A 16405-nucleotide genomic window follows, 5' to 3' on the forward strand; every position below is an offset into this window, starting at 1 on the left:
TGCATACGGTCAGAATGACACACAGATCAAATAAAGGAAACAATAGAAAATAGGAGAAAAGCAGTTGGTGGGAACAATTGGCAGATTACTGGTCCCGCTACCTAGACACAGTTCTGTGTGGAGATCATCCCCCCGCCCCCGACCTGGGCAACCTGTAAAGCAACAATATATCACAAGCCCAGTCCATATATTGTTCACCCTAGACTTCCCAATGGTTCTGCAACCCCAAAGTACCTGGCGTTGTAGCATTCCTCGTCGGGGAATCGACGGCCCTTCTCGAGTGTCCTCCCTTTATGGCAGGAGTCACTGGTCGTGGAACGTCCGACGGAGAACAGGTCGTGCTACGACAGTGAAGTGGCCGCGTCGTTCCTAGCGGTGCTCGTTGACGGGGAAGTGTAAACGTCCTGCAAGGAAGAGGCGTGCGGGGCACCTTAGTGTCAATAGTTCTGGACTGCAAAGAGTGTGAATAACTGCGGCCCAGCAAGGGCGTCGAGTCGTCGGCATCTCTGTGGTCTTTGGGTGGCGGGAAACCCACTTGTGGATGCTCCTCGGTGCGTCAACGGTCAGGCCTTTTCCAGCGGGATACAGCGGCGACGATGCGGACAAGAGCGTCCTTGGATTCGAGAGTTCTTAGGCAAGACGAGAGCACGGTGGCTCCAGTCGTCGACAGTGGCAGACAACAGTCCGGGCGCTTCTCCTTGGAGTTCCGCAGCAGTCCCTGTATCGGGTCGGCAGCCTGTTGAAGGTCTGTCTACCAGGGAGCTTAGGCAGAGATCAGCTGGTGCACGATGTTCCCTTGTAGCTCGAGAAGAGGGTGCCTTACCAGGTCCTCTCTGGGTCAGTCCTTGGAGGCACAGCAGCTTTCAAATTGTGAATATGAGCAACAGCAATTCTTCTTGTCCAGCAGGGCTTCAAGGTCAAGCTTCAGTTATTCCAGTTACTTGTCGTAGTGGACTTCATCTTCTGAACACGATTCCTAGCAGTGAGAGGTCCCCAGATATACTGTTGATCTCCCATTCATTCTGCTGGGTCATACTCAAGCATCCAATCATGACTAAGGGCATTCATGCACACAGGCAGCCAATCAGGCACACAGTGAATTCAGGCCATTCACTTCTCTCCAGACACTCACAGCAAGTTGTGTATTGGGGCAAGTACCCAGCCATTCAACACGCCACACTGCATTCATACCAGTTTCGGGCAGGGCTGTCTCAATCATTGTTTCAAACACCAGATACTCGACACCCACAATACAGAATGCGTATTAGTTGCACACTCCATTCACCCAGGTCCCACCCACAGGCGTACCCACAACATAGTCGTTGGGAAGGCTCCCTGGTCAGCACCTCCCCACACTACCATATATGGAACTGCCACCTCAACAGCCAGTCTGGGACAAGGGACAGAGTCACGGCTTCCCGGGACTTCGGGAAGATCAAGGTAACATGCGATGGAAGGCAAGAAGCCACGGGGGCAATTTTGTCTCGATCAGGAATCTACCGATTCCAATGACAGGGCCTGGGCATCCCAAAATGGTGGACGCTCAGGGCACCAGTTAATTCAGCACGGAGCTGCCACCAGCCCGTACCCTGCTCTGTGGGTCTCACACAGGTGCCCAAAAACATACACTAGGGGCACAGGGTTGCATCCCTACCCATGGGTGCCATAAGGGTATCCCATGGGTCTCTACACCAAACCAAAAGAGAGCTGCACCGCCAGGAGTCCCACATGAACTCCTGCCCGGACATCACGACAGAACGCACGATAAAAAGCAGTAAAGGACAAGGATACGGAGGCCCAGTCCCTCCGATGCATTGCCAGCATCACACATACACTAGCAGGATTCTAGCATTGGGACTGGGTGCACTGGACGAGAGGCCTCCCAATCACAGAAAACACCCCACAACTACACAGGAATACCAAGAGACTTAAGGTAAGTAAATACCCAAGTCAACGCAGCACCTCAGCATTGACAATTTTGCAGCAGGAGGAATTGAGGATCTGCTGCCAAAAACCCGGTCAGTGGATTCCTTGTGGTGGTGACTGAAAATAAGACCTTGGAAGGGACTTTGCAGCAGGGATCAATGGAAAAGGCTCTAGGCAAGGTTTTCCTCACGGATGGATACAGTAATGTGGGATTTTGGCACCTTTTACAGGAGCACAGAAGAATACAGAATATCGTGGCCGGATTCTTGTCGTTACAAAGGTCCAGCACACTGGTGAGGTGACTTTCCGGACCTAATTTGTGTCTATGGAATTACACCAGTATGCCCACAAAGTTTCAGTGAGATTCGGAATTCGGAACCGTGCACCGCACAATCGCTCGAAGTCCCAGGGTAAGGGGTATTGCAGTGTGGGATGGCTCAAAATGCAGCTCTTCTTGAGTCTAGTGGGTCTCACCAGGCTCTGGGTCAGGGTTGTAGTTTTCAGAGTCCCCAGGTCGATTGGAAGGAAGGGCACAGCAGCCTCTGATTACACAACCGGCTCCCCGGTCGCTGGAAATATTATCAGCTGCTTTTCCTTCATCCTTTTCGGTTTCGGTTCCAGTGGTCGGCTTGTCTTCAGCTTCCAGGTTTGCAGTATTTAACAGGAGCTACAGCACAACCTCTGCATACTCTCTCAGCATTTTACAAGGGTCGGTCTGGTTGTTCAATCAGAAAAGCCAGCCCCCCACTGTGATTTGTCCCCATTCAGGCAAGGAGGAAGTCAAAAAGCTGCAGACATTTTGGACTCCTCCCTCGCTTCCTGCCTTCAGACAGACTGGAGCCTGGGCTGGGGAGTCCAGGGGACTCCCGCCAAAGATAAAAATCACCCAAAGGAATTGCCAGCCCTTGATGTCAGGGGAGGGAACATGAAGGGACAGATACTAAAATGGCAAAAAAAGATGACGGGTGCCATTTTTGGTAAAATTAAAGTGAACACAGCCTGCTGTAAAGGTGCACCAAATTAATACAAGGTATCGCTGCCACCAGCCATTGAAGGTAAGTTTGTCCCTGTAACAGAATTGTTAGTTTTACTGTGAAAGGGGTTACATTGTATCCCCCACCACTCCACATAAGGTGGGGCGTGCTAGTTTCACCAAATAAAACGTAAAAGGATCCGATCCAAAGATCCTTTCTACCCTTGGGGAACTATAGTTCTCCCCAGATTAGCCAGAGTAAGTTAAAAGGGTGGCCCTTAGGGCAACCCAGCAACAGGCACTTCTTGCCAAAAAGAGGGTAACTTTAAAAAGATACTATGGAGAGTCAAAGAGATGGCACCCATATAAAGAGTAAAAGATTTAGTGAGTGTGGAAAAAGGTTCCCTCACACTTAGGTATAACTGGAAAAAATCCACCAGTAAAGCAAAAGGTTCTGGGGTTGACCCAGGTCAGGAAGATTTACCATTTCTATGAAAATTTTAGCTAACGGTACTTTGACCTAACGGCTCTCCATCCGTGGGGGCCCAAGACGAGGCCAAGCACCGCAAGGCCGGCCCCATCAGCTAGGGCACGCTCCTCATCTCCAACAGCCTCAATCACCAGGCATCGCTAAAGTTCTTCGTCGAAGAGAAAGTCAGCTACCCCAGGGTAAGCTGCGGGAGAAAGTGGAAAAGGCCAAACAGAACAAGGGGTCTGATCTGCCTGTGAAGGCCCAGGAGATGCAGGCTATATCGGCTGCTTCTCTCGAGCTGTCGAGCTGGTGGTGACCGCCTTTTCAAAGGCGAAAGGGGCTGTTGGGGATTATTCTCAGAAATTGGCAATATCCTTCTACCTTGGAGACCCCCAGCTCTTTTGTTGGACTTTACGACTTTTAATTTTCCATCCTGAAGAGACTTTTTCCCACTCACGTGCATTTGTATTTGATTTTAACACTATTTCTTTTGGTTTTGGAGTCTGACAAACTCCATAGGCATCATCTTTTAACATTGTGACACAGCAGCCTCTGTGCAGTGTCTCAGAGAAATCCTTTGGATACCTGCTAAAGCTTAAATACCTTCTCTTGGATAACTGTTTCCAAGAGTAGTAAAGTGAAATTGACTTAACTTACATTTTCCTCTTTATAGACCCACTTCGTACCCCCTTTGTCCAACTTCTTGTGTATGGCTGGTGCCAGTGGTTTACTTTTTCCTACCATTGTGTTTTTCCGTGGGCTGCATACACAGCTGCAGTATATAGTACCCATTGGTGCCCATTTTGTTAAAATGGCCCCGGTTTTCTTTTTTTGCCATTTATTGTTGGAAAGGTCCTTCTTGAGATTTACTCTGCGCGCCAAACCAGATTTGGACCCTTTGTTCATTTTGCCTCTGGCTTCAGTGTGTTTGACAGGGCAGGAAGTGAGGTAGTTGCCCGAACCTCACTGTGCTTAGTCGCCTTGGTTACAGAAATACACCCAAAGGTGATTGGCCGGATAGTTGTCCTTGGAGGACAGCCACCCTGCTGTGTGAGTGACAGCTAGGCTGCAAATTAATGGGAACGACTTGTATAAGGCGGGGGCTTTTGCAAGGAAGGCCGAGTTGACCACTGGACTAAGGAACCGATGAAAGAAACTGAAGGAGAAGCTTGCTGCACCTCCTAGACCGTTGGTTTGCCCGGTGAAGCCCTGCTGCAGTGCTGAAGCTCTTATTTTGACATTGACTAGAGAAGCCCAGAAAGGACAACTTCTCCCCATGGGTTGGTGGGACCAATCGACCCCCAAAGTGTACTCGCCTGGACATCCTCTCGAAGCTGGCTCAACTTCCACTGCTGCTGGAACCGAAGTGCCAAGGAGAGGAGCACCAGATGGAGTGCATCGCTTTTAAGTCGGACCCGAGTGCCAGGAAGATCCTCTACTTCCCTGAAGCAGGACTGACCAAGCCTGAACCACCTCAACAGAGTGCTGGACCCCAGATGCGACGAAAGTCTGAAGTGGTATCCGAGAACCGCAGTGTTGCTATTCGCTATAGACACGAGGAGCTGAAACCACGAAGTGCTGCTTAAATGGAAGTTAGTCCTTTGCTGCCGCCAACCTTCCCATTGTGTTGCAGGAGTCCGCAGTCATCCCTCTTGTCCACACAACAGAGTCCCAGGAACAGGACCTGCAGAGCCACACAGGAACAGAAGCCAGCTGGAACCACTTCTTCTCACCCAAGGTTCTGTAAACCTAAGGATTTACCTCCTGTTGTGTAGCCTTACTTGTTCTCATTTGAGACCTTTCTTGGTTTCCATTGCAGAGTTGCTTGCAGCTTTGTCCCTCACAAGCCTCCCAGCGTGTGGCCCTTCCAAGTGAATATTATTTCTACAATCTTTTCTAAAAACATTGTGCAAGACTTTGTGCTTTTGCCTTTCCCCTGCAAAGGGTTAATTTACTTTGCATTGGAGGGTTTTAAAAGTACTTACCAGTTTATGAATTATTTGTTAACCTTTGTTTTATTTCCATATTTAACCCTTTGCACCCAAACTCAGTATTGCTCTGAATGTACCAGTGATAAATTAATGTCCAGTGTCCTAGCTATTAAAGTAACCACCTGAGTGTGTAGGAAGTGCCTGTGTGCCATTCCCAGTGGGTATCTTCTGATTTAGAGAACGTGTGTTTTGAAGTGTATTATAATTGTTACATGTTTTGCTCTCTTCTGAAGAAGGCTTATATAACTGACTGTTAAATAAATTAATAATTGTTTAATCAAACTTTGGGTATAAGTGTTCATTTGAATAACTGTCACTGTGAAACTCTGTTACAACCCTACTGCTCACATTAACCCCTCTAGATAAGCCTGTCTGCTCAGTCACATTAACAATCTGTGTAGTACAGACTTATACCAAAGGTTGGGGTCCCTATTGCCAGAAGGTCAAGGTTGCTGTAGTCTTCCCAAGGATACGGCACACAATCTTGCCTAACATGCTCTCTCTCCTGACCATTTGTCCCCCTTTCTCTTCCTCACCAATACACTAGAAAGAATATGAACACAGACCTAGATCACCATTTACAGCACAGCAGTGCTGAATTGGAGGAGCATAACTACACTTTTGGTGCAGTCCTCCTATAGGTCCAAAGTTTGTACTCCGAGCGCTTAAAGGCTATATTGTATTGTCTGTGAAAGAATTTTACATAAAGCAATCAATGTTCCAGTAAAGTGTATACCAAGCTGCCTAGGAATGTTGTGCTCAGACATCTGCTGCTCAGTGTCTGATAACCTCTGTTTGTCTCAATCCCTTTTTCCCTTGGTGCTTGTTATTTCCCTACTAGCTGCTTTGTAATCCCTGTTCCGATAACTTGTAAGAATGGAGAGCACTAGCTTCACACTTCGTATTAAATTAGTTTTCATAATTAATTTCTGGAGACTGCCAGGCCGGTCTGTTATTACTACACAACCCTTTCCAGTCTGTTAAAGAAACCTTTTCCTGAAACTCATTTGAGTAATAGATATTCTGATTTGCAACAATATTTTCTGCTTATTCAGATGTCTTCTCTTATTTCAGGAAGCAACTGCTGAAAAGGTGACCCCTAAACCAGGCCAAGCAAAATCTTCCAGGCCTCGGCCCAAGAGCAGAATGTCCCGGTACCGTAGCAACTCTGCGCAGCGATTGAGGCGGCAAAAGCAGCAGGCGACAACCCAGCAGGCAGAGCCAGTCCAGTCTGCGGCAGACGAGGGAGCCCCAACTGCCGAAGTAGCCATGGCAGAGCCATGCAGTGTGGAAGGAGTGGGAGCTAGTGGGCCCCTGCCAGGCACTGAGACTGCAACATCAAATGTTGCAGGGCCTCAGGCTAACCGACCTACAATCAAATGCCCTAAAACAAAAAAGGTGAGTGCACCCAAAGCTCTCTGGGATTCCACGCCAGTGAAGCAATGAACCTCATGAGTTCAGTATGGCTTGTGTCTACACGATATGGTGCACTGGCAAGACAGTTTTGCAGGAGCACAGTTCCGCCTGGTTCCGGCCCCATTCCTCCTGTTTTTTTTTTGTTTTTTTTTGTTTTCCTGTTTACCCACCCATTCACTAACCTTGGCTATTTTAGGGCCTATTGTTGTTCCCACCTACTAACTGCCCTTCCCAGCTTCTCCCTGTTGATGCCAGTGCTACTTATCGACAATCTAAAAGGTAGTCATGCATTCATAAATAAGTTCCCTGTTGTAATATACATTTCTGATGCTTGTGAATCTGCTTAGAATCGCATGCTGTGCATGCAGTCTGACATCTAGTGGTAATCGCGTCTTGTCTTTCGAGAATCGAAAGGGGGCGTCAACATGGGCGTGCCTGTAACACTATCCGTGACGTGTTAGTGTACCCAAAATCAGTTGCGTGTCGAGGTCCCTCAGATAGTTTTTTTTCCACCCAGCTAGCTGGTCAGCCTATGCGAAGCTCGTACATTACAAGATTATAACTCCTTTGTCCATGACTGGTCGTTTAGTCTTCGACCATTCAACATCGACTACTTCTGCATCCTACACCGGCGACGACTACAAATTTCGGCGGCTGGTGCTTCGGTCGACGCTGTTGACTGCGTAGCCTCGGCCCTCCGGCCAGGCCTATACAGTAGGGCCCCAGGGTTTTGATTCTTTGTAGAATGCATTCTCCCTCACCCCTTCCTTTTCCCTTCTGGTCGCGCTGTTGCTTCTTACCTCAGCTATGGAGTAGACTAAGTTTTGCCCGTCCTGCAACGGCAAATACCTGTGGAAGGACACACACCGAAGGTTTAACAACTGTGTGCCTCGTGATGACTAGCAGTCCTGCAAGTGTTGCTGACTTGCATCCAAACCCACTAAAAGATTGACAAAGTGGTGGGCGGCCTACGCCGTGCAGGCCGAGAGTGGTTCCCCCACCGCTACAGGCTCGAGTGATGAGGATTCAAGCAGCAGTCATGGCTCCGATGTGGACGCCATTTACCTTTCTGCTGAACCAGCAGGTTCCAAAGTGCCCGGCCCCTGCAGGCAGGCCGGCCACTGGTTTTTCTATGGGGAGACAACATCCCGGTGAAGGGGGCACACCTGCAACACTAAAGAAAAGTACACAACCCCTCAAGCTTCCTCAGTAGATTCACGGAGGAAGCCACAGATGCCAACAGGCCCGTCAACAGTTTAAACAGCACCCACCAAACACCATGATGGCCCGAGCCCCCCCCCCCCACGCTCCTTGCAACCATCGATACGGCATGCAGCCGGGCATTCCAGCCATAAGAGCGCCTGCACCAAAAAACATAAGATCGTGTCGACGCCAAGGGTAGCGACGGCACAGACAAAGCTGACGGGCACGTCGAAAACACTACCTAAAGATACGTCCAAACGTTGAGAAGAATAGTCGGAAGGGTTGCAGCCTCTCTCTAAGGCTATGACTGACGAATCTCAACCCCTCTGGTGCATCTCTATGGACCAGAGTTCGGTTTGAAGGGTATATGGACAAACTTTCTAAGTTTGTGGATTTCTCTGACAAATGTATTACCCGAAAAAGACCAAGGGAGGAGGATTCCTGTACTACTCTTTTAAAGGTACATAGACTCTCCAGTACTTTCCCCCAGGAAGAGTTTGTAGAATTCTCAGACTGAAAAACTCTGAGGACCCTTATGGTCAGGAAGAAAATCCTTTTGAGGATGTTAGGGAAAATTGTCATAAATGTGCTAATTCCCTTCACCTTGGAGACCCCGAGCAACTTTGCTGGATTTTGAGGACGTGATTATTTTTACCTGGAAAGAGTGAGCCTTTTTTCCCCACTCAGGTATTTTGACGTGTTTTGTACACTTGTGTTCTTTGATTATGGAGTTGTAGGTAACTTCATATGCATATTTTCTTGTGTCACACAGCACCCTCAGTACAATGAGACAGGGGAGCCTTTTAGGCTGTCCCAAGGTTTAAATACCTTCTCTGGGATAAACTACTGTTTCGAATGGATTGTGTCCTCCCACATATTCCTCATCTTGTGATATTCGTTATCGCCAGCTTCAAATTTTTTTTTTTGGGTAGAGGGGGCTGTGCTCGAGGTTGTGGCATCTTTTGTCCCTCGAAGGGCTCTGTTCCGTGTCGACATCACTGTTGGTATAAGTAGCTCGAGCCACGCCCGTTGGCTTCAGTTCCGTTTTTCCGATTGCTTCAATCTCGTGAATGGCGCGCTTCGAGTTTTTCTGTCAGAAAATGTCTTCATCAACCGCTTCTACACCCAAAACTGGGTTTAAGAAGTGTATCGACTGCGGGTTGAAGATGTCTATCACCAATCCTCACCGTATCTGTCTTTGGTGTCTGGATTCGGATCATCGAACCGGCGACTGTGGCTCCTGTCAGTCGATGACGGAGAAGGCCCTCCGTGAGAGGAAAAGTAAGTTTGCGGTGTGGCGGGAGGCGTCAAAGGCCACTTCGAAGGCCTCATCGAAAAAAAGCATAAGAAATCGTCCGATGCAAAGGAATCGGAGCGTCAAACATTTGAAAAGATCCCGATCTTGTAGTAGATCGAGACGCTCTTCTTCATCTTCTAAAAAACTAAAAAGGAGACGTAGATCTCAATCGTCATCATTCGATACATCGACTGAACTGGTTTGATGGCCAACAAGATCGGATTCCCCCCTACAAAATGGGAAAACTTTAGAAGAAAAATGATGCAGGTCTTTGAGAAAACCCAGTAGCACCCATAAATCTCGAGTAGACAAATCGTCAAGAGATCCTCAAGGATTGAGTTTCTCCGATCCCTCATAAAAAGCATAAGTTGTCGAAGTATTGTGCAACTTCGTCGTCGTGCCGACAGCTTCGACATCGAACCCAAGCCTATACTATCTTCGACGCCCTTATCGAAGACTTCGTCGAGTGTGTGGAAGGTTCCTTCAACCCCTTCGAAGAAAACACCTATTGCTTCGGCAAAAAATCAAGAGGAAGAGAAGGTTTACACCTTTACCCAAGTCAGATTTTTTTAGGTCCATGTCTTCAATTTTTGAAGAATCTGGCTCGGAAGATGTCACTCCTTTTGGACTAAAATATGGCACTAGACAAGTTCCAGAGGAATTTATAAGCCCTGATTCGAGGGGATTGGGTCCTCCGACGTATTCCATATCTATGACAGGTAATGTCCACAGCTGTGCTGCTTTGGAAAATCTTTGGCTCCTGCGTCCATGCGCCGTCCCCGAGGACGACCTCCGACGGCTGACGTCACCCGATGTTATGAGTACGACGCCCATAGCCTCAGTTCCGTTTTTTTCCGCGAACGTGTTCGCTTCGTGAATCTCGGTACGCCTCGACTCGTTGGAGTTGCTGTTTTCTATTCTCGTTTGTTGAACCTGTTCGGTTGGTTGTGAAGACCTGTTCGTGGCGATGTCTTTCTCATCTTCGACCCTGCGTCCGGGCTTCAAGAACTGCGGGGACTGTGGGTCCAAGATGTCGGTCACGGACTCGCACGACGCCTGCCTCTGGTGCCTCGGGGAGGCCCACGATACGGACGACTGTGTCGACTGCCAGTCGCTCACTGCAAAGGCCTTGCGGGAACGCAAGAAAAAGCTGTCGGTAGGCCGGGTGTCTAAGCCCCGGAAGTCGAGGTCTGCGGGGGCTTTCGACCGATGACTCGAGCGTGACTCTCCGCATCGTCGGAAGTCTAGTGGGTCTCCTTCCAGGAGTCGGTCTCGCCACTCCTCCGCCTCTTCTAGGCATTCCAGGAAGCGCCGGCATAGGTCGCCTTCCCCGTCCTCTTCCGAGGACTACGCCCGTGGGCGGGTCGCTTATCCCCTCCATGCAAGCGACACCGGAGGAATGGGCTTCCTTGGGGAAGCAGATGCTAGCGATTCTGGAATCGCAGGGCACTGGTCCGTCCGCGCCTCCGAGTGGGGTCGGTCGGCACCGGTCGAGAGACACCGCCCGTACGCCTTCGGGCTCGGGTGGTCGGCACGGCTCGCGGGAGAGGTCCCGCTCGGACAAGGGTAGCCGTTCTTGCCATTCCAGGTCCCGATCCTCGACGCGCTCGAGACCGCGTGATCCTGTGACGCCGAGGTCATCGACTATTTCTCTCGAGGTTCCGTCTTCGAGGGGGTCGTCGACACCATTGGCGCCCAGGTTGTCGAGACACGCTCGGAGCTCCGGCTTCGAGGACTGTCGACGCCGCCGATGCTGACGGTGCTGCAGCTGTCGATGCCGATTCGCTAGACGTCAATGCCTTTTCTGTCGGCGCCGACTCGTTCGGCGCCCTCGACGCCTTTTCTGTCGACGCCGGCGCCTTTCGAGGCGGTGGTGTCGGAGGGGCCACGTGGCACGGGGCTTGCCCCTAGAAAGGCTATGGCTAAGGTCCGGCATTGCTTTGGTCCGCAGAGGTCTTCCTCTCCCTGCCTGGAGTACATTTCAGGGGGTGATGAAGGCTCTGATGGCAGCCTGGTTCCGGTTGCGGTTCTAGATGACCTTATCTCAGGCCATAGCCAGTTTGATGACCTGAGGCAGTCGCTGCATGATGCCAGTGGACTGGACACCTCTCCGGAGGTGGAGTTTTGTCGGCCGGAGCCTGGCACTCGATTCTTCATATCGGCGCCTTATGTCTCGGGTTACCGAGTACTTAGGTTGGTCAGCTCCCCCAGGGGAGTTTGTTCAGGATGATCTCACGGACATCCTTGATCTCGGTCCACCCACTGACCCGGCTTTGCCTTTTTATATGGCTCTGCAGAGAAGGGTGGCGGCGGCTTGGACTGCTCGAGAGTCTCCCGGCAGTGGGCAAGTCTTTGTCGCGAAAATACCATCCAGCCAGTAGCGACCCCTGCAACTTGTCTAGGCACCCCACCCCGGAGAGTTTGGTGGTGCAGGCGGCTACGGCCCCGGCAAAGCAGGCGTCGTATCCTACCATCCCTCCAGATGGGGACGACAAACGTTTTGACGGCTGGGTGAAGAAAGTGTTTTCTTCGGGGGGGTATGGCGCTTCAGGCGGCCAACTCCATATGTGCCTTGTCTCGTTTCACGCACACTCTGTGGAACTGTGTTGCATTAGCGGCTGATCATATTCCTGAAGGGGACGAACGGGATATTTTCCTTGCTATGGTTCAGGATGGCAAGGATGCTGTGTGTGAGGCCATTCAGTCGGGTTTGGACTTGGCGGATTGTGTCAGCCGGTCCATGGCGGCGAGCACTGTAATGCGCAGGTTTGCGTGGTTGCGGAAGTCTGGGTTCGCTCCTGATGTGCAGTCCCGGCTCCTTAACATGCCTTTTGACGTTGAACACCTTTTTGGAAGCAAGGCTGACGAGAGCCTTGAGAGGTTGCAGACCTCCAAAGCTGCAGCGAAATCGTTGGGCGCTGCAGTTCGCCAACCTCCGCCTTTTCGTCCTAGCGGACAGCAATGGAGGGGGGGTTGCTTTCGCTATTACTCGTCCTTCAGTAAAGTGAGAGGAGCTAGCAGTCAAAGAGGCCATCGCAAGAGTGCCAGAGGTGGAAACAAAGGTACTCGAGGTGCCAAGGCCGCTCAGGCAGTTGTCTCTTTGCCCTCAGGCAAAGCCACAGCCGCTACCACTCAGTCATGAGGCCGGGTCCCATGGTTCGCCGGTTGGGGAAGGCTGGCGCAGCATCTTGTAGCGTGGCAAGCCATTACTTCGGATGTGTGGGTTCTGGAGATCATAACCCACGGCTACTGTCTTCCTTTTCGGCAGAGGCCTCACGACAATCCACCAGGGAACCTCTCTTTGATGAGTCCGGATCCGCTCCTTGCACAGGAAATTCAAGCCCTGCTGGAGAAAGGCGCCATAGAACTGGTGCCTGTAGCGGAGAGGAACAAGGGATGGTATTCCCCTTATTTTTTGATTTCAAAGAAAGACTGGGGATTGAGACCCATCATGGACTTGCGCGGTTTGAACAAACTCCTCAGGAAGGACAAGTTCAAGATGGTGACTTTCTCAAGTCCTCCAGGCCCTTCAACTTCAGGACTGGTTGGTGTCTCTCGACCTCAAGGATGCTTACTTCCATGTGCCGATCCATCCCAAGCACAAGAAGTACCTGAGGTTCGCGGTTGGCGACTCGCACTTTCAGTTTCGGGTCCTGCCGTTCGGATTGACCCCCGCCCCGAGGGTTTTCACCAAGCTCATGGTGGTGGTGGTGGCAGCGCATCTCAGGAAAGGAGGGATTCACGTCTACCCCTACCTGGACGATTGGTTGATCAGGGGGAGCTCTCCCTAGCAAGTCCTGGATCATCTGTCCGTCACCTGCCACTCCCTTCACAGGCTGGGCTTCTCCCTCAATTTAAAGAAGTCCCATTTGACACCAACGCAGCGGCCCCAGTACATCGGAGCAGTGCTCGACACGTCCCTGGGGCAGTGTTTTCCTCCTCAGGTGACGGCTCTTCACATTCAGCAGATGGTGCACAAGTTTCAGTTTGCCCAGAATCTCCCAGCGTCCGAGTTCTTGAGACTGCTCGACCTCATGGCATCCTGCATTCTTCTGGTGCCAGAGGCTCATCTGCGGATGAGATCTTTGCAGTGGGCACTCAAGCTCCAGTGGTCTGTCCTCCAGCAGGCTGTCTGACCCTGTTCAGGTGCCGCCCTCGGTAGCCCGGGACCTTCTGTGGTGGGCGTCGAGGGCAATCTGATGAAAGGGGCTCCATTTTGGCTGCACTGGCTGGAGGTGACGATCGTGACGGACGCATCCCTCACGGGATGGGGAGCTCATGCCAACGAGTTGAGTCATCGGTCGTTGGTCTCCGTCGGAGTCCAGACTCCATATCAATCTGTTGGATCTGAGGGCCGTCAGGCTAGCCCTGAAAGCTTTTCTGCCGACTGTGTGCGGGAAGAGTGTCCTGATTCTGACGGACAACACAGTGGCCATGCACTACCTCAATAAAAAGGGGGGGCAGGGTCACTTCCGCTGTGCATGGAGGCGATGCAGCTCGAGTTCTGGGCCATCCAGCAGGAAGTTTCGATCTCGGCAGTTCATCTGGCCGGAGACGACAACGAGACGGCGGATGCTCTGAGCAGGCAGAGCACAATCTCTCACGAGTGGGAGCTGGCTCAGGAGATTCTCCTGGAGATATTCGCCCTTTGGGGGACCCCTCAAGTGGATCTCTTTGCCTCCAGTGTCAACCGGAAGTGCGAAAGGTTTTGCTCGCGGGAATTTCCTCCAAAAGGAGCCTTAGGAGACGCGTTTGTGGTGGAGTGGTCATTCCTACTGCTGTACGCGTTTCCTCCAGTCCCCGTCATCCCGCAAGTGCTGCGGAGGTTATGGATGGTCGGTTCCCGGATGATCCTCATTGCTCCAGCGTGGGCCCGGAGGACGTGGTACCCGGACCTTCTAGACTCGTCCATCTGCCCTCCACGTCGTCTTCCCTACCGAGACGATCTGCTCTCACGGGAGAAGGGGGGGGGTCAGGTTCTCCATCCAGAGGTCAGATCCCTCAATCTTCACACTTGGCTTCTGAAAGGTTGAGGTATAAGGATTGGGACCTCCCTGAAGACATGATGGCGGTGTTGCTCTCGGCCAGGCAGCCGGCAACAAAAGTCTCTGTACCGTTGCCGTTTGAAAAAGTTCTGCGACTGGTGCAGAGTTCAGAATGTGGATCCTTTTGAATGCGACATTCCCATGGTTTTGTCTTTTTTGCTTTCTTTGGCCCACAGGGGCTTGCAAGTGAGGACCATTAAAGGTTACCTGGCGGCGCTGTCCATTTTTAAGCGCTCGTCTGAAGAGTGTTCCTATTTTAAGATTCCTTTAATTTCGCAGTTTTTGAAAGGGCTCACTAATGTGTTCCCTCCGTCACCTTTTTTGGTGCCAGGTTGGGATTTAAAGCTTGTTAAGTTTCTTATGGGTGCTCCGTTTGAGCCTTTACATTCTTGCCCTTTGAGGCTGTTGATTCTGAAAACTGTGTTTTTGGTTGCGGTTACTTCGGCTCGCAGAGTGAGTGAGTTACAGTCACTTTCAGTTAAGCCACCCTTCACTGTGTTTCACAAGGACAGGGTTGACCTTAGAGTTCGTCCTTCATTTCTTCCGAAGGTGGTTTCGGATTTTCATTTGAGCCAGAAGGTTGTTCTTCCGGCGTTCTATCCTCCTCCACATCCTGGTAAGGAAGAGGAGCGGCTCCATAGGCTTGATCCTCGGAGAGCGTTGAGCTTTTATATTTCGCGCATGTCCCGGGTCAGAGTGGACGATCAACTTTTCATTGGTTACGCTGGGAAGCGTTTGGGACAAGCTGTGACGAAACAGACTGTCTCGTTGGATTATTTTAGCTATCTCTGAGTGTTACCGCTTGGCGGGTAAGGACCCTCCGGCTGGCTTGCGGGCCCATTCTACCAGAGCAGTGGCTGCGTCTACTGCCCTGCAGAGGGGAGTTCCTATTCGTCACATCTGTGATGCAGCCACCTGGGCTTCAGTACATACTTTTGTACATCACTATTAGGGCAAGATCTGGCCTTTGGCAAGGCAGTTCTCTATCCCGCAATTTGATTGGGCATGCTAAATTTGTATTCTAAATTCTTTCCCACCTCCTTGCTTGGTACTGCTTTGGGAGTCTGTCATAGATATGGAATATGTCGGAGGACCCAATCCCCTCGAAGAACAAGTTACTTTCTTACCTGGTAACGTTCTTTCGATGGGATGGTCCGAAGACTTATTCCATATCGCTCCCTCCCTGCCTTTCCCGCTGCAGAATTTCTTTTGCGATTGCAGCTTGCGTTCCGCAAGGCCTTGTGTGTCTTGACTGGCAGAAAACTGGTGGCACACGTTCTGGGAAAAAACTATAACTGAGGCTATGGGCGTCGTGCGTCCTTCTTATCACATCGGGTGACGTCGGCCGTTGGAGGAGGTCCTCGGGGACGGCCCATCGACGTCATCGCAGGACGCAGACGCCAAAGATTTTCCGAAGCAGCACAGCTGTGGACATTACCTGTCATAATACGTCGTCGGACCATCCCAGCGAAAGAACATTACCAGGTAAGAAAGTAACTTGTTCATCTAAAATGAGACCTATGCGAAACTCTACATTCTGCTAGTGGTGTTGACACATCACCTGAATTAGAGTTTGCTGCACCTGATCCTGCAGAACATGCAGAGTCAGGGTACAGGAGTTTGATGAGAAGGGTGATGGAATATATGGGTTGGGGAAGAGCCTCACCTACCTTTGAGCAAGATGATATGACGGACATAATAGTCCGAGGACCCCAGAAAGATCCAGTTCTCCCTTTCCATAGGGTGCTTCAAAGGACAGTTGAAAGGAACTGGGAAAAACCTGATAACATTGCTGCAGTAGATAGCAATCTTCCTAAGAAGTATAGAACTTCTACTTCTGATCCACAGTATCTGAATAGATACCCTACTCCAGAAAGTCTGGTTATTCAGGCTGCTACTACTTTGAGACAGACAGCATACCCAACCATACCTCCGGATAGGGAGGTCAAGAAGGTTGATGCTCAGGCTCGTAAAGTTTTTACTTCAGGTAACATGGCCTTGAAATCAACCAATGTCACCTGTACCCTGGCCAGGTTCACACATAACCTGTGGGAATGCATTTCGGCGGCGGCTGAACATATT

General features: G+C 50.7%; 1 protein-coding gene across 5 annotated transcripts in view; it reads left to right on the plus strand.

Moving 5' to 3' along the window:
- SETD5 (SET domain containing 5) overlaps positions 1-16405 on the plus strand; it is an 875459-nt gene that overhangs the window by 665546 nt on the left and 193508 nt on the right. For all 5 annotated transcript variants that reach the window (XM_069643234.1, XM_069643237.1, XM_069643236.1 and 2 more), the window contains exon 16: positions 6437-6760. In XM_069643234.1, the coding sequence (XP_069499335.1) occupies positions 6437-6760 (324 nt within the window). The remainder of the gene's footprint in view (positions 1-6436; positions 6761-16405) is intronic.

Source organism: Ambystoma mexicanum, chromosome 2p (assembly GCF_040938575.1).
Source record: "Ambystoma mexicanum isolate Mex_15411 chromosome 2p, UKY_AmexF1_1, whole genome shotgun sequence".
In the NCBI taxonomy this organism is placed as follows: domain Eukaryota; kingdom Metazoa; phylum Chordata; class Amphibia; order Caudata; family Ambystomatidae; genus Ambystoma; species Ambystoma mexicanum.